Below are 25,956 nucleotides of genomic sequence, written 5' to 3'. Positions count from 1 at the left end.
CTCTCGGCCCCCATGGCTTCACCTTTCTGCACATAGCCCAGTCAAGCTGGGTCTCTTGCAGTTCACAAACAAAGAACAAAAACACGACCCTAAGCTTTGCAGCTCTGTTTATTTGCTCAGACTAACCCGTTCATTCTGGAACACTTTTTCACTTCATATTTATTTTAAGGAATTTTAACTGTCCTCCTGGGCCCATATTGAAAGTTCTGCCAGATTCCCAATCTGGAAGAGTCTCTCCTGCATAGGCCACCATAGCACTCTGAACTGAACATTATACATGATTACTATATGTTATCCGTGATATTCTAGCCTTTGGTGTGAGGAATTTGCATGTGTTGGCGACAGGAGTGCTGGTCTGAGACAGCCATGATGCGTCTCTCACCACCTATCCCTATACCCACCAGCCAGGAAGAAGACTTGTGCCAACGCTTAGGGAAGCTTTATCAAACTACTTTAGGTACCTCTGGGTGTGCTATTCCCTTCAAGTGAGGTCAGGCCTTGTTCCGTGCCGTAGAACCAGAGTATCCGGCACACTTCTGACGACCATGGATTTCTGTGGATGGATTCTCTTTCTTCCTGTTGAAGCTGGTGGACGAAAGAGCTTGATATTTGCAGTGCCTCGGGCCTGGCGTTAAGAATTCATTTGAAGTCCTCAAGGTGCCATCTCTTTTTTCCTAAGAAGAATTCAGTAACAGCATTGAGAACTGGAGAATCATGAGGTAGATGAGTGCTTTGTACCCAGACCATCCCCAGGGCATTATTAGGATGAGGCAAATAAAATAAAACTGGCAGGGTTTTCTGTCAGCCATCTCAAGAAGTGCAATTTGCAGGCCTCCTGCCTCTAGAATGTTAAGGGCAGAGAAGCAAAAAGGAGCAAGCAGGCAACCTTGAAAAGAGCCCCCAGCAGGAAGTATTCTGCCAACATGGAAGCCTCTCGAGGAGTCTGTGTGGAGGAGACCCAGGGGCCTGCCTCCTCACTGGGAAAGTCTCCATGAGGAGCTTTGTGGAGGAAGCATTCAATCCTGTCAACCACAGATCTAAAAGATGTTATCGCTCTTCCCTTTTGCCAAATTGTGTCCTCGCACCAATATCCTAAGTGCAGAAGAAAATCCCTAATGTGCACTTGTCTCACTTTGAAAGAGTGGCTGCATTGATCTGATTTAGAAATATTGAGAAGACTTTCCAGGGACAGTGATGATTGCAGGCTTTTGCATCGGCACACGGAAGTGGGATTTCTCTTCAAAGAAAGATGCTTCCCTGCTGGGGTTTCAGCCACCATGCAAATGGTAAGAAGATGGAAAACGGAAGTTGCCATCAGCTGTGCTCACACCTCCCTTCTCTCACCCCGGCTTAGTCTGCTGAAGAGCAGGGACGCTGAGCAATGCCAATGACTCTCACCATTCTCACCCGCAAGCTCTCTGTCTTCCTGTGGCATCCATCTTTGTTCTCCCTGAGCCTGCAGCCCTAATCCAGTTGCATCTCTGCAGCCTCCTGAGGACGGCCCCAAAGATGGCTGAACTGGTTAAAAGCTCACAGCAAAACTAACCCTTGCCATTGTATTCTTTGCAATTAACTGTATTTTTATCTGGACTCTTCTCACAGCAGACAACGGCAGATGGCAAAACAAACCAGTGTGAGAGATGTCTAAAAAAGAAAAAAAATAAGAAGAAGAAAGAAGGAGGGAAGGGGGGAGGGAGGAGGTGGGGGGAGGAAAAGAGAGGGATTGACCATTCTGGAAAGGAGCCTGGCAGGAGGGAGAAGTATTGACAGGCCCAGACCAGCATAATGACAGAATGGAGGGTCAGGCCCTGAGGCTAATAGTAGATCTGGAGTGTAGATGAGCATTGGGTTTGTGCTCATTAAGTTATATTTACTGAGGAAGGAAAGAGGTCTCCGGTAGTTTAGGATGATTTGAGACAGGAAGGGCTTTCTGCCTTGCATTCTTAGTCAACCAGAATCCTTTCCATGTTCCCTTTCTAAAATTTCTACTCCTTCAAAAAATTTTCCCCAATTTCCCCCAATAGTTTGTACCAGTGTTAGCCTAATAAAAACAAAACCAAAAGCCCTTCAAGAATGGTGTTTTGGTGTTTACGACAGAGGTTAGTAGATGAATGTTGCCCTCCTAAAACAAATATTGTGTCTTCCCTCTGATCTCTCTCTTTCTCTCTCTCTCTCTCTCTCTCTCTCTTTCTCTCTGCTCAGCATTCCTGGAGAAAGCTGTTCTGTTTTCTCTGATGTGACAGATAGTAATGATAGTTCTTAGTGTTGTGTTCTGACAGTCAAAAGAAACCTTAGAGCCAGAGACAGACAGGGAAATAAATCTTATTTAGGTACTACCAACACTATGAATTGTATTAAAGGACGTTGACTCGTTCTACACAAAAAGCTTTCCACTGGCGGCTGAGACAGTGTCATTGAGTAAAAGGCCTTGAGCCCTCTCTCTGCTTTATGGAGGAGAATTTTGCTGTCAGGCTCTGCAGGTTTCATTAACACGTTAATTTGAGTGGCTCTGAGTTGGTAAACTTTTCTTGCTCTGACTCCAGCCTGGACACTAGGGGGAAAATGTTTAAAGTAGTAGGTGAAGTACACAGAGCAGCTTTGGCTAAGGGTAAATAGGCAAGACCCTGCTTCCAAATCCTTGGCAGTTTCAAATGTACTGATTTTTTATAGTTTTGGCTTGTTCATTTGTTTATTTTTTAGATCTAGACCTCTACTGTGGATCTATGGAAATAAAACATATCCCTCTGATAAGTGACCTTTGTTCGCCCACTGGGAAACCTGGGTGGTACTTTACTGGGTAGATTCATCACTAGGGAATTTGCATGGTATAAAATCAATACTCCTCCCCCCTCTTATCATCACTATGTGCTAGACGCTTTCTGGAAGGAAAGGATTCCCGATACCTATGAGCTTTGTAGTTCTGTCAAAGGGGCAGTGAGTGGTCTCAGATATTTTAGAGTGATTTAAGATAGGGAGGAACTCCTGCCTTGCATTCCTAGAAGGTTCTCTTGGAAGGCTACTGAGTAAGTTAAATATAAATAGGTGGCCTGTAGTTTGATACCATCTGTGGAACCATAGATCTTTGGAAATGAGGCCACTGGGAATTTTAGTGTGTAGGAGAAAGTTCATAGGAAAGGTATATTTTGATCTGGGCCTAAAAAAGAAGACTGACATTGAGGTAGGCAAGTCCTGAAGCCACCGCAACCAGAGTGGGTAGCATCAGTGAAGACACAGCAGAGGAAATGTGTTCAGGTGTGGATGAGAGAGTGAGAAGGTGGAGTCCGCCAACACCAAAGGGGACCTTTCGAGAAAGAAGGCTGGAAGTAATGTCACCAAGCTGAATAAGAGGCTTGGTTTATTGGATTGTCTGGTATATCTATTGCTTGAGGGGCCTCTGGATGTTCACAAATAACAAAGCAGCCCATGAAGACGATAAAAACAAATATCATGGGACATACCTGACTGGTCCACAGATTCTGAATCCAAGCCTAGAGGGATCAATTAAAAAAGACATAGAAAACACACACACACACACACACACACACACACACACACGCCAGCACCCAGTGATTCCTCACAGAGATGAATTTTCTATGGGGGCAGGGGTGGCCCCATATGAACCCTCAGAGTTAATATTTGGTTTTCAGGATATCTGGGAGTCCAGCTTCACACCCAGAGTTGTCATTATTTCAAACCATCCTTCTTCTGTTACAGTTGCATAAATCCTTATATATAAAGATAGATATTAACGTACATTTATATAGAGACAGAGACACAGACAATGGTGTGGACTCTGTTCTCTTTAAACTCATGGAAAGAAGTGTAGCTCTGGGCTTTAAAAAAGATAGAGCAAGGGGAGAAGGAGGAGCAGACCCTCCCATTCCAGGTGCTTGCTGTTGTTCCCCAAGTCTGTGCATTCAGATGCCAAGTGTTCGCAACACGCTGGCAAACAAGTAGCAGGACGTGTGTGCCCTGGCTGCTTGGGTTCTGAATGGAGAGAGAGTGAACTGTCCCATCTGTTGTTATCTCTGTGATGGGAACTGTGTCCCCAGCTCTGCATGGCACTCTTAAAAGGAATCAAGCATAAAATGTATGCAGGCAACCTTTCCCCAGGCATGATGGGGCAGAGAAAAATAGTAAGACTTGAAAGAAACAGCCATAAATTCTCCTTGACCAAATACCCAAATACTGTGTCGTTGGACTCAGTTGAGCCACTTGCTTAGTAATCACATATTTCAGCCTTTTCTTTTTGGCTTTAGAGTCTGTTTTGACCCACTGGACATACTGTCATAGGAAGCTCTTCCAAGGGTCAGTAAATACTCACTTGAGCTGACCTGTTCCTTGGACTTGCCCAGTGCATGTGCAGCCTTGGTGAATCACTCGGTGAGTCATTTGACCCTTCACTGAGTGCTGAAGCTGGAGACAAGACAAGGCTGGGCAGTCATGGTATTCAGTAGAGTATGACTCATTATCCATTCACTGTGGGATTGGGCGAATGCAGTGGTGGAAGATTGGGATGTGACTGGGTTACAGACCAGGCACACAGTAGAAAGGAGATGTTTCCAATGATATTTATCACATCGGTAGCCAAATGTCCATGGGACCCAGAATGCCTAGAGCAACAGGAATCTCCGGGCTGCCATGAGGACACTTCTCTAGAGCTGTAAAGATTATTGGAGAGGAGCAGAGGTGTGGAGTGAGCCAGGATAAAGAGCAAGATGTAAGAGAAGAATGACATTTGGAAGGAATGGAATATGTGGAGCATTAGACCCTGTCTCATGAGCAGTGTTTCTTTGTAGTGGCCTCGGGAGAGTACTGAAGCCATGTGGCATGTGGACTTGAACTCTTACCAGCTGTAGAGCCATCTGTAAATTAACTTCATATATCACAGGGATGATGTGTGGATGAAATGAAATAATGCATGGGGAGCCCTTGGATCAAAGTGAAGGTGTAGTCCATGTGGGCTGCTGGAATAGCCTGAAGCTTCTCTGGCTGTTGTGGAAAAGACCAACAACAACACTGGCTCCCCTGGACTGCAGGTTCAGTTCCGGGCTCCCTGACTTACCATTCAAAGCCTTTTCCCAAGTTGCCCTCAACATTCACATCTATATTTATGTAGATAAGCCAGGCTTATTTGTATACTGTCCCTGCACATCTCACCACTTTGACCACATCACTCCTTTTGCAATGAGTGTTCTGTTTTTGTCAGTGTGAATGCTACCATTCATTCGGACCTCGGCTGAATCCGCACACATCTGTGAAGCATCCCTGATTTCTGAGTCTCCCTCCTTGGCATTCCTCTGTTCCTGGTGGCCTCATGCATTCCTCATGACTTTAGTCAGGTTCAGGTCATACTATCGGCTCTTCGAGAGACAGGTCTCGATTTTGCACTTCTTCATATTCCACACAATGATCTGCACGTGATATCATTAGGTCACAAGGTACCACTGGCTCTGTCACCGGGTGAAACCAAGTATGAATCCCAGCTGATTCTAATGTTTAGAGGGTATGCGATTTCCAACAAATCACTTCATCTTCCTGCACTTCAGCTTCCTCAGTTGTAAAGGGGGGATATTAATATCTGACTTGCAGAGTGTACATGAGGACTAGAGATGACACGTGGATCATTTACCCTGCAGGTACTCAACAAATGGTAGGCACTAGTGTTGTTGTCATTGTTATTCTTACTGTTATTGATCCCGTGAACTAATATTTGTATATCCGATGTGCCACGGGTCATAGTGCTGAACAATTTCTCTTCTCAACAGTTATACAGCTCTGCCGAATTTGGGAGAAGATGGCAGCTTATCCAGGAGGGTGTCGTACCAAACAGGTTCTACTGGTAAGTCTCGTTGTTTTTGTAACACATTAAGAGATCACCTAGTAAATGAGCTTTGGAGTCTTTTTCTCACTGAAAGCTCTCACATGAGGTCTGTCCTTTTTATACATGCCTACATCCCCCTACAGAGCAGGATGTGATGTTGGAATAGTCAGCACCTTAAGGGAAAGTTACAGCCTTGTCACAAACTGCTCAGTAAGCCCCAAATAGATCACTGAGATTAGTGAACAGCATGGGCTTTGTAACTGTTGTTTTATTCTGTTTTGATGGAACTTGTGAAATAGACACTTTTAACATTTTAATACTGGTTTTTATCACTAAAAGCATTATATGCACATATATTACAAAGTCAAAGGTTTTCAGTGTAGATAAATAGATCTTATTCATCCAAAAGTAGCTTTTCCTCCTATCCCTGGTTTCATGTCTCCTAGATCTCATCATGTGGACACAACCAGCTTTCTTCGGTTCTCATTTCTCCTTCCGTGAATTTTCTATGAGTTACCAAACATATGTATATTCTTAGCTTGGGCTGCTATAACACAATACCACGGACTCGGTAGCTTAAACAGCACATTTCTTTCTCATGGCTCTCGAGGCCAACAAGTCCAAGATCAAGGTGCTGGCAGATTCCGTTCCTGGTGAAGATCAGGATATTTCAGAGGATATTGCAAGATGTTTCAGAGGATAGTGCAGGATATTGCAGAGGGCTGCCTTCTCGCTTTGTCTGCACACAGGGGAGGGGAAGAGAGGAATAGCGAAAGAAAGAATGAAGCAAGGAAAGTGATATTCTTTCTTTTCTTTACCACCTATGCCCATCCCCCTGATGATACTAGAGGTGGCTTCCCTCCATGGGAATGGGTGGCCCCGATTGAAAAGAAGGGAGGGGTGCCTGGGTGGCTTAGTCGGTTGAGCATCCAACTCTTGACTTTGGCTCAGTCCAAAACCCCAGGGTCCTTGGATCAAGCCTCACAACAGGCTCCATGCTGAGTGTGGAGCCTTCTTGGGATTCATTCATTCATTCATTCTCTCTCTCTCTCTTCCTCTTTCCCCTTCTCCCCCACTTGTGCCTTTGATCTTTCTTTCTCTCTCTCTAAAATTAGAAAAAAAATTGGGGGGCACCTGGATGGCTCAGTTGGTTAAGTGTCTGACTTTGGCCTAGGTCATGATCTCCCAATTCATGAGTTCGAGCCCTGCGTGGGGCTCTGTGCTGACAGCTCAGAGCCTGGAGCCTGCCTCAGATCCTGTGTCTCCCTCTCTCTCTCTCTGCCCCTCCCCTGCTCATACTTTGTCTCTCTGTGTCTGTCAAAAATAAATAAATGTTAAAAAAAATTAAAAAACTGAAAAATAAAAAACAAAATTAGAAAAAAAATTTAAAGAAAAAAAAGGGAATAAAGAAGTTCCTTTCGTTTTTTGTTTCCAAGGGCCTACATCCTGGCAAAGCAAGAAGAGTAGGAAGTGTTCTAGTGTAATGTTGACTTTACTTATCAGCCACTTTTGAGTTTACAACCTAACCCCTGCTGGAAGATGTGACTACCTTACTTGACCTAATCTGCCCCTAGAAAGGACATTTAGATTGATGTTAGACTTTTGCTGGTACCAACAGTACTATAAGAACTGGCTCAAACAAGAGTTTCAATATTTCATGTCCACATCATTCAGAATCATTGGAACCAGGACCTGCAAGGAGCCAGCAAGCTCCCTGCTTGTTGTGCGTCTCCCATTTACTCCTCCCAAAATCACACTGCCTCTCACCAGCCTTTGGGCTTCCAGGCACCTGATGGCTCCCCACACCCAACCCAGTTCTCTCACTTCTAAGAGCAATGTGTTTTCATCTTTCTCATTTTCAAACCCTGCCCTAAAAACCCTTGTGGGAGTTGAAAGCCCAAAGAAATGCATTAGAGGAGTCTCTTAACATACTTGTGAAACTGCCTGAAAAAGTGAAGGACAAGTCATTTGCAAACAAACTGGCTCGAAGAGAACACCTAGAGAACTATGTATGGAACAACACCTTCTTTGTCCGCCTCATGAAGAGACATTGATAACTAAAGGGACACCTGGGTGGCTCAATCAGTTAAGCATCCGACTTTGGCTCAGGTCATGATCTCACGGTTTGTGGGTTCAAGCCCCATGTGGGTCAGGCTCCGTGCTGACAGCTCAGAGCCTGGAGCCTGCTTCCGATTCTGTGTCTCCCTCTCTCTCTGCCCCTCCCCTGCTCACACTGTGTCGCTCTGTCTCTCAAACATAAACATTAATTTTTTTTTTCAAAAAAGAGAGACATTGATAACTGAAGAAGGTTTCTATTACACAGGAGCTCTTCACCTCCTTCCCCCTGCTTCTCTTGCTCAGAGGTGGCTTGAGCCTTGCTTTCAGGGTCCACATCGGCCCTTCTCTTCTCCGGGAATCCCCCTCTAGCTGTCACTTAGTCTCCCTTCTCTGGTGGGCGTTTCTTGCTGTCTTACTCATGCTATCCCTTACTCACAAGTATGCAAGGTGTCAACCTTGTACCTCCATCTGTTTTGCCTTATAAATTATGGAAAATCATGAAATCACTTTTTGGAAAGAGGGTCCATTTTTTTTTCTATTTTTTTTTTTCATTCTCTCTTTGACTTGATGTTCCATGCGCATAGCTTGCCAGTGAAGAAGTGTAAGGGACAGATCTTTCCTCAGTCCTGCTTCCAAGTGACTTCACATAGCTGCCTGTGGACCCAGCAAAAGAAAGTAGGAAGTTGCAATTCACAAAGGACTAGATAGACATATGTTCTTACCAATAGAAACAAAGAAAAACAATGACTGAAAAGATGGACAAGAACAAAGAACTAAGATGGGACTATTTCCCATGCATGTGGTACATGGTACACACTATTTTCTAGCTCATGGAAGGTCTTATTCACAAATAGCATTTTGAGGTGAACGGACCAATCATTTCTTTGGCGGGTGCTAATTACAGTCCATTTTTATCTATTCTCTGAATAGAAGTCTTTCATCTGAAAGCCTGATTAGCAAAGCCCTTTTAACCATATGTCGTAATACTATTATCTTTATAAAAATGATTGTGGATGAATCCTGATTAATCTGTTAAGTAAAATAAATAATACCCCTCTTTCTACCTTTGGGAACAGAGAGACACATCTTGTCCATTCAAGCCCCACACAGTGATAAGTATGATTCAGACTTAAGCTATTTAATTGTTATAACAGTTTAATGAAGTAATGAAGTAAGACTTGCATTATCATCATTAACAGATAGGGAACCTGTGGCATGAAGAGATTAACTAATTTAGCCAAGGTCACACAGCCAGAAAGTAGCGGAGCTGGGATTCAAAGGTAGACAGTCTGGCTCCAAAGCCCATGCTCTCCTAAATCAATGGATTCCGTTGCCGCTGCCTCGTGGCCTTTTTTTTCTGGGCTGAGGCTATGAGCCCTGGAAATTCAGCCCATTCAGGCAGATGAGGAGAGAAAACCTTAAGCTCTTTTGGCCATGGTGCCGGCATGAGTATCTCTCCAACTGGGCTTGGCAGATGGCCCCCATGGGTCCTTTAAGCTCTTTGGTTTTTCCAGAGAAGGCATGAGACCTTGTAAATTGCACAGTGCACATGACTGTTGATGAAAATCTCTTGATCTCTGGCCACGTGGTCTGTATATCTGACTGAGCAACTTCCTGAGGCTGGCAGCAAAGGTGTCAGTCAAAGCAATATTTATTAGACTCACTCCTGGAAACCAATTGCTTCAAATGACATAGGAACCATGGGGCTATCTAGGATTGCTCAGCAAGCTTAATTACAAGAGGCCCCCTTTAATCATTTTTGCTTGGAGCCTGACTGCGGGGGTGTGGAAAGGCCTGAGGGCAACTTTTCTAGTGATGAATTATCTAGTGTGAGGGACTCTGGGTAATAACACAGCATTTCCCATAGAGAGAAATGAAGATGAATTCATATCTTTTCCTCATCACCAAGTACACTTGAGAAACATCTCTTCTGGTTGGAAATAGCAGTGCTCTCTCCGAAAGTAGTCGATGGCAATTAGAAAATAATTATGGAACATAAGACCTTATTCTTATGTCATCACGGTGGTCCTGTTAGTACGACCATAACTAACATGAATATGAACTGTCCTCCACGGAGTTCATATTGTTTTTAAAACAGATTTACAGATTTACACGAATACATAGCAGATTATAAAACACGTCTTAGTACAATATTGCCCTTAAAAGAGTAGGTGTCCTTTTTATTTCCCTAACTGTGATAGCAGTCTTGTTCTTCGCTACATCAGGAATCGATTACCCTGGGAGGCAGGATGACCTGGAGATTAAGGGGCCCAGAGATACTGAGGTAGGAGTTCCAGCTTTACCATTTAGTCTGTAAGGGATCCCGGGGAAGTTACTCCTGGTTGTCTCAGGTTTTTCCTCTCTGAAGTGGAAATAATTAATACCTGCTTCATTAGATGAGATGTTTCTTATGAGCTGGTTACATACCTGGCACCTAAGAATTGTACTAAGTGCCCACTGACTAATCGTAATGATATTCTTAATAGAGGCTGACCTTCAACATCTATTGGTTTTATTCTCCCCCCAGCCCCCACCATGCTGGCTTCATTCTCAGGTTGGTTCTCCCACTTGTGGTAGTGACAGATATTATCAGCTCTACTCTACATTCTAACAGTTTAGAAGCCCTATCAAATGAGCCTACCTCTTTCCTCACATTTCTAGGGATCAGATCTGTGTGATTAAGGCTATACAAGGCAGTACATTACTCACGTAGGTCAGGGAACTGAAACAGGAGATGGGGTTGAGTCCCAGGCAAACTGCATGGTTCAAAGTTAGGGGAGATAGGATTGCTAAAAAGGAGGAAAACAGGATTCTGTTATAAAAGGCAAGAAGAGATTTTTATGAGAGACAAAATAGAGATGGGAGAACTGAGTGTCAGCAAGATAAAGTTCCATAATAGGGATTTGTATACAGTCACTAGAATGATCTGGACGCCTGATAAAAGCATGTCATTTGATCCTTATAACAAGACTGTGAGGTAGGGATTCTTGTCCTCATTTTGATGAAATAGAAAGATGATGTATTTTATCCAACATAATATATATAATACATAATACAGCCAAGGTTTGAAACTTGGTCCGTCTCGGCCCATGGCCTTTGCTTACAGTAGTAAAAATCAGTCCTGTATTTAACACTTATCTCTGACCTGCTTCCTTCAATAATAACAGATTAATAGTTTATTAGGCAGGAGCCAAGGTTTTGCTTTGACATTGAACAAGGACACAGAGTTGGAAGATCACTGGTACCCAAATGCCTTGAATAGAGTGAAGTTCCTGCCAAAAATTCACTAATAGTAGTTGCTGAATGTGGCCTTGTTGGGATCTGATTCAACTTTTGAACAAAGCATTGGAAGGCAGTTTTCATTATAAGCTACTCAGCAATCTATTATCTATGCAAAAGACAAGGCAATCTTAGAGCTGTTTCACTTAATTAAAAATAGGTTCAGACTTATCTTATTGATTATGTTGTTCTGACATAGAGGGGGCTGGCTGGAAGCAGGGACAGCTGAATGGTGATTACATATTTTCTGTGACTAATTCACGCACAGAAAATTAAAAGTTGACTCAACAATGAGCCTTTGTATTCTGGAATGCCAGCCTTGTTTCAGTTATGTCCCTCAGGGGACACATGACAGCTGTACTGTGCAGCACAGAGACACAGGAATACTCACAAGTCTATACTCAGTGCTTTTGAGCATGTATACACATTGTCATTCATTCCCATGTGCCAGTCAATAAGAATGACTCCCCATTCCATGTCTTTGGCAACAAGTCCCATTTATTGAGCACTTACTATGTGCCAAGCCCTATGCTAAGTGCCTTGCACACATTGTTTCAGTCAGTCCTCAAATCAATGATCAGAAATAATTTAGTCATCAAAACTTTTTCAAGATACGTAATAGAAAAATGCAACCTGTTTTAAGGGAAAAAAAAGTTTTTGATTTTTTTTGTTTGTTTTTGTTTTTTTGTTTGTTTGTTTTTTTTAAGAGATATGGGGTCATGGATCTAGAAAGTCTAAAGGTCCAACTGTATTTAGACTCCACTGATTCAGAGGCTCCTTAAGTTGATCAGATCCTGATATTTCAGCTCCACCCTCCTGGATGTTAGTTTCACTCTCAAGCAGGCTTTCTTCCTGGCAATCTCTAGCAGCTAACATTTTCCCAGATTTACTCCAGTGGAAAAGAAAATACCTCCTTGCTTGGCGGTCCCACAGAAGTCCCGGGATTAAATTTCATAGTCCTTGATGAGGTAGCATACTTACATCTAGACCCCGGGGGTAGAATCAATTCCAGTAAACCACATGGACAGAAAGTAAGGAATGATGATACCCCTGAAAGACTCGGTAACTTTTACCAAAGAAAGTGAGGTTAATGGGATACTATCAGCAAGAGGTTTGCATTGCTGGTAAGTGTTTTAATTCCCATTTTTGGATGAGAAATAAATGAGAAGATAAATAAGAAAACAAAATCCCAGAGAGATTAAATAATCCTGACTCGTGTTATGTGTTAATAAGTTATGGTGACACAATTTAAACCCAGATCCGACTGGCTAAAAAGGCTGTGTTGTGTAAGCACGCTCTGTTCCCTGGCTGGAACACCAGCTTTCCTTGAAGCTTTTCTGAGGACCCTGCTCCACAAAGCTTTCTTCTCACTCACAGCTGTAAAGTTAGCAGGCATTTCCTTTTGACCTCATACCCTTTGGGCCTGATGTCCAGTAGTTAGAGTCACATTTGTCTATATACCTGGCCTGTTTTTCCCATCCAGAGTTCCCTCATCCAACCTCGGGCATGAGACACAGATGCATAAACTTGGGCTGGTGTTATATGGCTATGTCAGAAAACACTTCAGCGCTTAAAATAATCTCTCTGTGATTCTGACTCATATCACTAACACTCATCCCCAACTCTTTATTGAATATTGCTGCTGGGCCAATGCGAGGAATTTTTTTTTTTACCCTTGTTGTTGTTTGGTAGTTTGTTTTTTATACCACCAGGCCACCATGACCTTTCTTCTTCCTCCTTCAGATATGCTGGCCACTCAGCATGGCTTCTCCGAGATTTCTAAGCCATTCTCAACAAAGGGACATTGAGGATGTGGCATGAATTGGCTGTGACTCTTCTCTCTTTCCCCAGATGGGTTTAATGGATTCCTCTGCACTCTTCTTTCCCCATGTCTTGCAAAGTGGAAATGGATTGGGGTCTAATCATATTACAAAAATAAAATAAATAGAATAAAATAAACTAGTAAAGTAAAAAGTAAAACTCTGTCTTATCAAAATAGCTAGAAAATTGGGTGTGCTTTATTAGTAAGGGAGTGTGGCTACTTTTTGAAGATACTCTGCCTCATCCTTCACCCAAAGCTCTGAAGTGGGTCTTCGTTTGCCAGGAACTTCTAAATAAACACCATCATTAGCTTTCGATTTTATGTCCAGGTGGAGGTGGAACATCTCACAGTTCAGAATCGGATTTTGATTTTTAGGCGTCTGTATTTCTGTGTATCCTGTAACCCAGCCTTAGCATTTTTGAGCCATATTTCCCTTTTATATGTTGATTTTCCAATCCGCATCACTTCTACCTCCATGAAGTTACACCTGCCCACTTTCTTTTCTATTCCCATTACTCTGGCTCATTAGGAATGGTGAAAAAGCCCCCCTCTCCTGATAGCATACTAATGCCTAAAGAATCTTGTAGGCATTTCCCTGATCAAGCATTTGCCTTGTTCCTCATTGCTTACAACACAAAATTAAAAAGAGTAAGAACATAACTAGATTCTTGCCAACCTGAGTTTGAATGCACATTTTTCTGACCTCCCCTCCCCATCCTCCCAATTCTGTGTGCTAAATTCCAGAAGGCCAGATAAATAATTCTAAGCACTGATTAGTCTATGGACCAGTTTATCCCTCTTATCTCTCTGGCTTTATAAATATGCCTACCTGGGGGATAAACTGTCCTTATTATCATTATTATTTTTAGCAGTGACTACTTTTTAGCACTTACTATGTGTTAGGACAGTTTTGATCTTTGAATACAAAAATAATGGATGAGGATTTTTGTCATTATTAGGATCACAATGTTGGATCTTTATGGCCTTACACTGATGCCTGCCTTTACTCTCTGAACCTTCTTCGATACGTGCTTCTTGTTTTTCTAGGCAAGAAGAATCTCTTTCTTTGAATTTAAATGTGGTTAATGTGAATTTAAATATGTCACAAATAAAATGCAGTGCATCATAAAATGTGTTGTACTGCAAATCTGTCTATGTGATTGTTGGAAGGAACACAGGCTTGGAGTCAGCACATCAAGCTTCAGATTCCTGCCTTGCTTTTTACTGATTGAGCAATCCTGAGAAACTGCTTCACCTGCCTGAGCTTCAGTTTCCTTCTCCCAAGGCTTATTTTGGGAATTAAAAAGGGCATACGATAATTATTATTAAGTAACTTAGCACTTAGTAGGTTTTGCATATCTGTCTTTTTACTTCCTCATTTCCCTCTCCTGCTAATGGATAATTTCTTAAGGACCAATACTGTCTTTAACATGTTTCCACCTATTTTATGTAGGGCAATAAATGGAACAGCAGAACTTGGTGTGCATACACGCGTGCGCGCGCACACACACACACACAAGGTACTGACTTCATCAAATGCACACATGTATGTATATGCAGTGCATGAACCCGCAAATACATCCAGATTGAAACACGTCTTGCATGGACTCCATTTGTTAAGTCAAGGAGCCATAAAAGATGCCTGGGTGGCTCAGTCAGTTAAGCATCCGATTCTTGGTTTTGGCTCAGGTCATGATCTCACAGTTCATGAACTCAAACCCTACGTTGGGCTCTGCACTGTCAGTACAGAACCTGCTTGAGATTCTCTCTCTGCCTCTCCCCCGCTTGTGCCCTCTCTTTCTCTCCCAAAATAAATAAATACACTTAAAAAAATGAAAAAGCTAGACTTCTAAGCTGTCTGCGTACATATTGAAGGGAGAAGAATTCTAGATCAGTAAAAGGAACGCTTTTCTATGTGGTAGGCTGCTTATTAGCCTAATAGGCTGTCCTGGGGGATGATGAGATCTGTGTAAGCACGGATGAGGTGACCGCACCCTGGACTGCCCTCATGGGGAGTTCTGCCCCAGACTGCCCAAACTGACAGATCCTTGATACACTTCTGAGTATGGGCTCAGGAGAAGAACCCCAGACCGCCCTTTCTTTGGAGTATTGATTTCATTGTCTCTTCTCTTACACTTTCCCCCTTCCTCCCAGACAATCTTTTCTGGTCCTGAGCCCCCTACCAAACTACCGTCTGAGCTGAATCATGCCTGTGGTTTGAGTCAGGAGCAGGGAGAAGAGGCAGGAAGTCATTCCTGAGATCCCATCCCCAGAGCTACACTGGGGCATTTCTGGTACCTGTGCTGTGAGTGCTAGATAAGAGGATTTTCATTTTTCTTGAGAGGCCTGATGTTTTATCTTTTTTTTTTTTTCTTCTGTTAATGACCTCCACATGAGTGCCATTTTCTAATCCTCTTGCACTTTCCTCCACTTCATAATCTCCCCGTATGATTAGCAAGTTTCCCTCCACATTAAGTTAAATTCCCCCTGCTGCTGCATGTGAGCCCATCACTTTTCTCATGGTCTTCATTCACTAATGGCCATCACTGATCCCCGTCCTCCTTATCTTGATGATTTCCTGTCTCCATGGGCTGCAGCTCCTCCATCTCTGAGCAGCTGAGACTCCATCACTTCTCCAGATTCCCACTAAGAACTATTATGATAGCAGAGTGCAAGAGCGAGGGGAACATCCTCATTATTATGGCTTCCTAATTTAGAACAATATTAAAAGAAATTGACTTATGCTCTAGTGATCAGACTTCACTTAGTCTTCAAGTTCAAGAGCCTCTGGGTTTATGCTGTGTCTGTGTGTGTGGTTTCTCTTGCTCATTCATTCATATGTCACTTTTGTGTGTTGTCTTCAGTCAATAAGAGGTTGTGTTTAGGGGCGCCTGGGTGGCTCAGTCGGTTAAGCGTCTGACTTCGGCTCGGGTCATGATCTCACAGCTCGTGGGTTCGAGCCCCCGTGTCGGGCTCTGTGCGGACAGCTCAGAGCCTGGAGCCTGCTTTAGATTCTGTGTCTCCCTCTCTCTCTGCCCCTCCCCCACTCATGCTTTGTCTCTCTCTGTCTCTCAAAAATGAATAAACATTACAAAAAAAAAGAGATGGTGTTTACGGTTTGCAGTTGAGAGCTCTGGAGTCAGAAAGACTTTGCTAGAATCCTGTTCTCAAGGGGTGTGACAATGAGCTGTTTAATTAACCTCTTTAATTAAGCCTTATAGTCTTCATCTATGTATCAGTCATCATTGTAGGGTTGTATATACTTACCAGGATAAAAATGAGAACTCAGGTTAAATTCTAGATACATACAATACATGATGAGTAAATATGAACTATCATCTAAAAGCAGAATAAGGGAGAGTTGGGCATTCGTTTCTGGAATGTGGCAATCTCATTTTGACATCCAATTTCACAATTTATATTTTCAATGGGATTTTTTTTTAATTTAAATTTTAGCTAACGTATAGTGCAATATTGGTTTCAGGAGTAGAATTCAGTTATTCATCACTTACATACATCACCCAGTGCTCATCACAAGTGCCTTCCTTAATACCCATCACCCATCTAGCCCACCCGCCCCTACCTCCCTCCATCAATCCTCAGTTTGTTCTCTATTTAAGAGTCTCTTATGGCTTGTTTTCCAGTCTCTTATCCCCCTACCTTTCCCATATTTTCATTGGTTTTTGTTTCTTAAATTCCACATATGAGTGAATCCTATGATATGTGTCTTTCTCTGATTGACTTCTTTAGCTTAGCATAATACATTCTAGCTTCATCCATGTCATTGCAAATGGCAAGATTTCATTCTTTGGATGACTGAGTAATATTCCAGTGTGTGTGTGTGTGTGTGTGTGTATACACATACACATCACATCTTCTCCATTCATCAGTTGATGGGCATTTAGGCTGTCTCCATACTTTGGCTATTGTTGATAATGCTTCTATAAACATTGGCATGCATGTACCCCTTTGAATCTATATTTTTTTTATCCTTTGGGTAAATACCTAAGACTGCAATTGCTGGATCATAGGGTAGTTCTATTTTTAGCTTTTTGAGGAACCTCCATACTATTCTCCAGAGTGGCTGCGCCAGTTTGCATTCCCATCTACACTGCAAGAGGGTTCCCCTTTCTCCACGTCCTTGCCAACACCTATTGTTTCTTGTGTTGTTAATTTTACCTTCTTACTTGTGTGAGGTGGTATCTCATCTTGGTTTTGGTTTGTATTTCCTTGATGATGAGTTGTGTTGAGCATACCTTCATGTGTCTCTTAGCCATCTGGATGTCTTCTTTGGAAGAGTGTCTATTCATGTCCTCTGTCCATTTCGTCACTGGATTATTTCTTTTTTTGAGTGTTGAGTTTGTAAGTTCTTTATAGATTTTGTATTCTAACCTTTAATCCAATATGTCATTTGCAAATATCTTCTCCCATTCTATAGGCTGCCTTTTAGGTGTGTTTATTGTTTCCTTAGCTATGCAGAAGCTTTTTATTTTGATGAAGTCCTAATCTTTCATGTTTGTTTTTGTTTCTCTTCAGTGATGTATCTAGTAATAAGTTGCTCAGGTTGATGTCAAAGAGGTTGTTGCCTGTGTTCTCCTCTAGGATTTTGATGTTCCCTGTCTCACATTTAGGTCTTTCATCCATTTTTAATTTATTTTTGTGTATGGTGTTGTTCTTCCACTTGTTGCCATCCAGTTTTTCCCATTACCATTTGTTGAAGAAACTGTCTTTTTTCCATTGGATATTCTTTTCTGCTTTGTCAAAGGTGACTTGATTATAGAGTTGTGGGTCCATTTCTAGGTTTTCTCTTCTGTCCCATTGATCTATGTGTCTGTTTTTGTGCCAGCACTATACTGTCTTGATGACTACAGCTTTATAATATAGCTTGAAATCCAGAATTGTGATAGCTCCATTTTGGTTTTTATTTTTCAGGATTGCTTTGGCTATTTGGGGTCTTTTGTGATTCCATACAAATTTTAGGATTTTTTTGTTCTAGCTCTGCAAAAAATGCTGGTGGTAGTTTAGCAAGGATTGCATTAAACGTGTAGATCGTTTTGGGTAGTATAGACATTTTAACAATGTTTGTTCTTGTAATCTGTGAGCATGGAATACTTTTTCATTTCTTTGTGTCCTCTTCAATTTCTTTCATAAGTGTTCTATAGTTTTCAAGTACAGGTCTTTTACCTCTTTAGTCAGGTTTATTCCTAGGCATCTTATTGTTTTGGGTGCAATTGCAAATGGGATCGAATCCTTGATTTCTTTTTCTGCTGCTTTGCTATTGGTGTATAGAAATCCAACAGATTTCTGCACGTTAATTTAATGTCCTGTGACTTTAGTGAATTCATGTATTTTTCTGACAATTTTGGTGAAGTCTTTGGGTTTTCTGTGTAGAGTACCATGTCATCTGCAACTAGTGAAAGTTTGACTTCTTCCTTGCTGATTTGGATGCCTTTTATTTATTTGCTGTCTAACTGCTGAGGCTAAGACTTCCAGGACCATGTTAATAATGGTGAGAGTGGACATCTTTTTCTTGTTCCTGATCATAGGGGAAAGGCTCTCAGTTTTTCCTCATTGAGGATGATATTAGCTGTGGGTCTTTCATATATGGCCTTTATGATGTTGAAGTATGTTCCATCTATACCTGCTTTGTTGAGGTTGTTTATCAAGAATGCATGCTGTATTTTGTCAAATGCTTTTTCTCCCTCCGTTGACAGAATCATAAGGTTCCTATCCTTTATTTTATTAATGTGGGGTATCGCGTTGATTGATTTGTGAATTCAGTGGGAATTTTTAATGCAGACATGTATTTTACTTTCCTGCTGCCCCAGAATCAGGAACAATGGATAGAAAATCAGTTTAGTGTTTAATTTTATAGCTTCTCAATTACTTAGAAACCCTTGTTACTCGGTTCATTTAATTTATATCAATTGAGTGAGTAATTTTTAGATCTAACTCTTGGCCATGAACTTAGAGGAAACACAGTTCCTGTCCTGGAGGAGTTTGCAGCTGCTGAGTTGGGACTGTAGCATGACCCCCTCTGGGAGTTGAAAACCAGCATCTGGCTTGGGGCCTGAGGGCGCGAGGCTGGCAATCTGGAAGAATAGCTGGACATAGAACTTGGGAAGGGAAGGGCAAGGACAGACCAGACCGTAACTTGCCAGCAATTTTTTGCTGTCTGTTGGCACCTTGAACCAAAACGACCTTCAGAGTGAAATGGCTACTGCTTCCCTGCTGTCTTCTGCATCTCATATGTACTTCCTTTTGGTCAGTTGTAATCTGAAATTATAGAGACTGTGGAAAATATGGTTGTAGATTGGGCAAGTCGATCCAATACAAAATCACCACAGTCTACCCCTTGAGAACTTGGTACCTGGCACATTTGTAAAACCATATATAATCTCCAAGTAAAAACAAAAACATAATTATGCTTCACCTGACAGTGATGTGATTGTCCCCCATATAACATAAAACATGATAAATGCCTCCCCAAAAAGATGAGAAAAAATTGCATATTCCACATTGTTTTCTAGTAATATACCTCTTTTAACTGAGTCATGCTTCTCCTTTTTGTATTCTGTAACCAAAATACCAAGAAGTAAGGTCAGCCACTATTATCTCATGTTAAAACATTGAGAAATGGGAAGAGGAGAAGGAAAAAATAAAAGACACACACATTGGGGCGCCTGGGTGGCGCAGTCGGTTAAGCGTCCGACTTCAGCCAGGTCACGATCTCACGGTCTGTGAGTTCGAGCCCCGCGTCAGGCTCTGGGCTGATGGCTCGGAGCCTGGAGCCTGTTTCCGATTCTGTGTCTCCCTCTCTCTCTGCCCCTCCCCCGTTCGTGCTCTGTCTCTGTCTGTCCCAAAAATAAATAAAAACGTTGAAAAAAAAATTAAAAAAATAAATAAATAAAAGACACACACAAATATATATTCATATTAAGTTATGATGGAGGGTGTTCCTGGGGAATGGTTTTTAAGGAAAGGGACTTGTCTATTGATAGGCCAAAGATGAGAAGAAATTGACCAAAGAGCTAATGGAGTGAAATGCCTAGAACACTGCCTGGAGCATACCATATCTCATCACCTCTAAAATCCCATTGAATGATGATACCTTTATCTTATGTATTGTCAAAAAAAACATGCCAGTTAAACATTATCATTTATTTTTTTAATGTTTATTTATTTCTCAGAGGGGGGTTTATTATTTCTCAGAGCAGAGAGAGTGGGGGACACAGAATCTGAAGTAGGCTCCAGGCTCTGAGCTGTCAGCAGAGTCTGATGTAGGGCTCAAACCCACGAACCACGAGATCATGACCTGAGTGGAAGTCAGACACTTAACTGACTGAGCCACCCAGGTGCCCCTAAACATTATCATTTCAATGATTATAAGATAACAATGAATTTAAGAGATGTTGAATTTTTTTTTTTAAAAAGTGAGCATTTTGGGGGCGCCTGGGTGGCGCAGTCGGTTAAGCGTCCGACTTCAGCCAGGTCACGATCTCGCGGTCCGTGAGTTCGAGCCCCACGTCGGGCTCTGGGCTGATGGCTCAGAGCCTGTAGCCTGTTTCCGATTCTGTGTCTCCCTCTCTCTCTGCCCCTCGCCCGTTCATGCTCTGTCTCTCTCTGTCCCAAAAATAAATAAACGTTGAAAAAAAAAATTTAAAAAAAAAAAAAGTGAGCATTTTGGGATTGATGAAGTAGATGCTCAATAAGTATTTATCAAATATGTGAAAATTAAAGAATGAATATGGGGATGAGGCAGCCACAGATACCTACTTTTCAAATCGAAGGTTAGATAATGTTGTCTTAATAGGTAACTAATAAGATGTGGGATGGTAAATCCTAAACAGAATGGTAGAGAAGATCTATGAACTGGCTTGTTTGACATGGTAGGAAAGAAAGGCAGAGCAGACAGAAGATCCTTAAACCAACTCTTTGACCAGGGATTCCGTGTAGATGGCCAGCCCTGATGTGTTTATGAATGTATTCAGAATGTTACTGGGATTCTTCGAGAACTTTGAAGCTATCACATATGACCTCCTATGAATTGAAGGAATCCCTTCTACACAATTCTAGATAAATGGCTAAAAACAGCCTTTTGGATTGAGAATGAACTTTTTCTGTCTGTCAGGATCTCTCTTTCTCTACAGAGAATAACCAGAGGAAATGGACCTGTCCCACTGTTTTTTATCGTTTGGCTCTGGCACTTAAAACATCAACATCTCTAAACAAAGCAATTCCATAATTTAGAGAAAGCTGTCAAGGTTTTCACAGGCATGGCAAGATGTGCCCTGGGGTGGAGGACAGAACCTGCTGCAGCATTTATGAAATTTATGGTAAAGGGTTTTCCATGAGTGCCTGAAGTTTAAGGCAGATAAATACCAGAAGACAAATTCTACCAATAATTGAATTACAAAGCCATTATCATGTGCTGAACAGAGCAATTTTATGACTCTATTGTGACAAGATGAAACTTGTTAGAATATTTATGTGCCTGGGAGAGCTTCTGCATCACTAACCCAGAGAACAAACTAGCTCTTCCAGAATGTGCCTCCTATGGGCAGTTAGCCTTCCTGTATTCGGAAGCCAAGGAAGGCAAGGTGCCTAAGAGAGAGGAACCCAAAGCAGGCATAGTGTACAGGCACATCAGCCGGAGCTTCACATCCACCCTCACACTTCAACAGTTCCTGGGCCAACAGATTTATGTTTTCAGCTGCAGTCAGACTCCTCCCACAGTAATCAGGGCCGCTCTAGAATCAGAAAAAACTCTGGCTGTCCACATGCATTTCTACTTCTAAATAAAGGAAGAGTAAGAACATCTCAGTAATTAGAGCCACTTTTCCAATCGTATCATTTTTTTAATAGTATAACTTTATTTTTTGTGATTATTGAAATCTATGAATCATAAATTTACAGTAGTTGGAATGCTACAGTAGTTTACCCACTTTAGGTGATAGAATGACCTGACCCATCCATTCCATGTGACGCCAATGATTTAGAAAGGGCAGATCACTTTCCTATTTATAGTAGTTTTCTTCTAAGTGAGTACATCCTTGGGAGATTTGGGTATAGTTTCCCCCCTAACTTTTTATTTCAAAGTAATTTTGGCATTAAAGAATTGTAAAGATAGAATGGAGAGTTCCCATATCATCTTCAGTCAGCTTCTCTTAAGTTAACATGTTTTATAACCATGGAGCACTATTTACAACGAAGAAATTAACATTGGTAAAAGGCTGTCAACTTAACTGGAGATTTGATTTGGATTCCCCCAAAATTTTTACATAAAAAAATGTGCTTTTTTCCCAAAATCCCACATGGCACTTATTTGTCGTATCTTTTAGTCTCTTTCAATCTGTGGCAGGTCCTCAGACTTTCCTGGTCTTTGATGACCTAGGCAGTTTTGAAGAGTGCTAGTCAGATTTTTTTAGAATGTACCTGAAATCAGGTTAGTCTGATATTTTCTCATGATTACAGGGTTATAGATTATTTGGAAGAATATCACAGAAATGATGTCCCCTTCTCATGGCATCATATCAAACAATATAGTATATCAATATGTCTTATTACCAGTGATGTTAACCTTGATCACTTAAGGTAGGGTTTGCCAGGTTTTTCCATTGCAGAATTACTGTTTTTCCTGTTCCATACTCTATTTGTTAAAAGCGAGTTACTAAATCCAGTGCATTCTCAAGGGAAAGAGAATTAAGCTCCAACTCTTGGCAAGAAGAGTATCAAAAATTTTGTGAACATATGTTAAAAACACCAAAATAATTAATAAATATTTTGGGAAAGATTCTTTGAGGCTATGCATTTTGCCCACTAATTCAAGTATTCCTCAGTGGATCTTGCCTGTAACAGTTATTTCTGTGGTATTCTGATGGTAATTTCCTACTTTGATCATTTCTTATTATCAGTATTAATTCGAATTCCTCTATAAGGAATAATTGTCCCATCTTGATCATTTATCTATTTATACCATTGGTTAGTGACCAGAAAAGATGATGAATAAGCCCATCTTACTGGGGTTGTTGTTTCTTTAGATATCTCTGTGCCCTTGTTCTGGGCTAGTTGGAACACAATCCCATTAGACACTAATATGCCATTAAAGTGCCACTTGCTAATTAAAGGCAAGATCACTCTGTCTAGTAAAATCACTTTTAAAGGAATATTTTAGGGTCTGACCTGGGATAAAGATCTCAGAAGGAAATGGATTTTCCTAGTGACACAACTCCTTTATTGGCCCTGGAGGAGGGGATTTCCCTCCACGGTTCTGGGCTTCCCCCAGTTTGTTCAGTTGGGCATCTCACAGCATCTTCATCATCAGGAGGGTGACTTGGAGGTACTCATCATCATTAACACACACACACACACACACACACACACACACACACACACACTTCTTCCTTTCCCCATCTTCTTTGTCCCCATCAAAGAAAAAGCAAGATTTTCTGCTTCACACCAAAACCCAAACTTCTATAAAAGAGTACTGACCTTTGTTGTTCAATACTGATTTTAATTACCAAAACAAAGGTTCCTGGTTGGTTCAGTCTGTAGAGCATGTGACTCATAATCTCAGGATTGTGAGTTTGAGCCCCACATTGGATACAGAGATTACTCAAAAAAAAATTAATTACCAAAAGAAACAATCCAGGTTCCAAACTTAACCTGTTAAAAAATGTATGAAAAAGAAAGTACAATAAACGGGTAAACATCCTAAACAATTTAATCCATTTTACAAATGAAAACTTGAGTAAAATCATCTCTGTGGATATGAGGCCCATGAACATGATAGGCAATCTATAAAGAAAAATAAAAGACAAAATGAAAATGTTGAGTCTCACAAATCAGAAATAAAAGCAACAAAACAAACAAGATATACAATTTATTAAACTATCACAGGGATAGATTTTTTTAAGAAGATAATACTTAGCCTTGGTGAGGCCTTGGGGAATGGACACTGCGTATGCTGTTCTTAGGAGCATAATTTATATAAACTTTCCGGAGGACAATTGGACAGTGTAACAGGAGTCTTTTTTTTAATGTTTTTATTTATTTTGACAAAGAGAGAGACAGAGCATGAGCAGGAGAGGGACAGAGAGAGAGGGAGACACAGAATCTGAAGCAGGCTCCAGGCTCTGAGCTGTCAGCACAGAGCCCAACACGGGGCTCGAACTCACCGCGAGATCATGACCTGAGCTGAAGTCGGACGCTCAACCGACTGAGCCACCCAGGTGCCCCAATGTGTAGCAGGAGTCTTAAACAAATGCTCATTCTCTTTGAGTTAGTGAAATTCCCTCCTTGAATAATTCTGCCTATTAAAAAATCAAGAGTTTAGAAAGAGAGACCAATATTTACCTACAAAGATAATCATCACAGTATTATGTATGGACACTACCAATACTCTGTAGTCAGCCTATCAGTTAAGTAAATTACAGAATACTGGTGCAGCTGGCAAAATAGTACGTTCCAATATTATGGTATGTTATGCTATGTTCCAGTATTATGTTATGCAAAAGTTGTTTTTTTTTTCTAAAAAGGAATGCCTACAGAAGCAGAGAAAAAGTACCCTAAAAGATCAACAACAAAATGTTAAAGTTGGTTGTTTCCAGATGAACGCACTGTGTGAATGTTTTATTTTCCTTTGTATACCTTGGTCCGCTTTCCATTACAAGTGAACGCATATTATTTTTACCATTAGCTTTCTAAAAGCAGTGTTATTTAAATAAATTATACCAATTACAATAATAATAGAGCATTCAAGGATAATTTCCAGCTGGAGGAATTCAGGGTGGGTGCTGGTGGTGGCTGGAGACAAACAACAGGAAGGCTTGGTGACCTGCAGAGAAGCCACTGGACAGAAGCTCTCCTTTCCTGCCCCTTTCTTCCTCCTTATCAGGTCTTCACCCTTCCATCCAGGCCTCTTTTGCTCCTTGCCTGCTCGTCCCCCCTCCTCTTTCATGGCCTCTCCTTTCTGCTCCTCTCCCTTCCCTCTACTTTAACTTCTCCCTGCTTCCTCTCTTTTCTTTCTGTCACACTGAGATGTTTTTGACTCTAACTTTAGAATTTTCACCCAGAGTGGATTATTAATTTAAAAAAATCAAAATGTATGTTTGATGCTTTCCATCATCACATTCGTTTCCTCGGCCAGGCAGTCAATACGAGTTCAAAGGCACATTGGCACTGGCCTTCAAAGTATTTTCACGGGGTATCATTGCTGTGTTTGCCCAGTTCCAAATCCCTGGACACCTTGTAATCAGAACTCCAGAAATTCTTTGTAAATAAGCAGAGTACTGGAGAGAGTAGCTGCCTTGTGACACCCCAGGAATGTGTGCCCCTGCTGTGATGAATCTGATTTCTTCCTGTGTGTAACTGGATTCTGTCCTTGCTTCCCTCCACGCTTTACTGACTGGGTTACTTTCCCTTCTCCACTGAGGGACTTGTGAGATATAGCCTTCTGGGGTACTTTTTCTGCAGTGTCAATATCCAGCAGTGTTTTTGTTTCATAACAGGTTCAAAAAATAAAGCAGAGCTATGAGAATGGTTAAACCAGCCTTAGGTAGGGGGCGGGGACCTACCGGTCCAGTGTAGAAACTAACATTATGTTTCTCAGAAGGATCAGAACTTATTGTCATTTTTCAAGTAACTGCAGAGAAGCCACGTAGGGGCCCTGATATTTGCGGATCTAAGCTAGACTTAATTTCCAGGCTAGTTTCAGATTCTAGGATATGGAACCCACACAAATATGCCTAGGTCCACACTACCCTAATGCCCATTAAACATGTTTTAGTCCGTTGGGGTTGCTATAACAAAATGCCACAGACTGGATAGCTTATAAACAACAGAAGTTGCTGTCTCACAGTTCTGGGGGCTGGGAGTCTGAGATCAGGATGCCAGTGATATGGGGGTCTGATGAAGGCCCTCTTGAGTGGGTTACAGGTGGTTGGTTACCTCCTTGCTGTGTTCTCATATGGTA

The 25,956-nt window shown here is 41.6% G+C and overlaps 1 protein-coding gene across 4 annotated transcripts in view; it reads left to right on the top strand.

Annotated features, from left to right (window-relative positions):
* Window positions 1-25,956, top strand: part of SORCS1 (sortilin related VPS10 domain containing receptor 1) — a 505,682-nt gene that overhangs the window by 328,752 nt on the left and 150,974 nt on the right. For all 4 annotated transcript variants that reach the window (XM_047072706.1, XM_047072707.1, XM_047072708.1 and 1 more), the window contains exon 5: window positions 5,769-5,842. In XM_047072706.1, coding sequence (XP_046928662.1) covers window positions 5,769-5,842 — 74 coding nt within the window. The remainder of the gene's footprint in view (window positions 1-5,768; window positions 5,843-25,956) is intronic.

This window comes from Lynx rufus, unplaced genomic scaffold (assembly GCF_022079265.1).
Source record: "Lynx rufus isolate CCGP_SWC_20201006 ecotype Redwood Valley unplaced genomic scaffold, mLynRuf1.p SCAF_11, whole genome shotgun sequence".
Taxonomy (NCBI): domain Eukaryota; kingdom Metazoa; phylum Chordata; class Mammalia; order Carnivora; family Felidae; genus Lynx; species Lynx rufus.
This window is presented reverse-complemented; position numbering and strand designations above follow the sequence as displayed.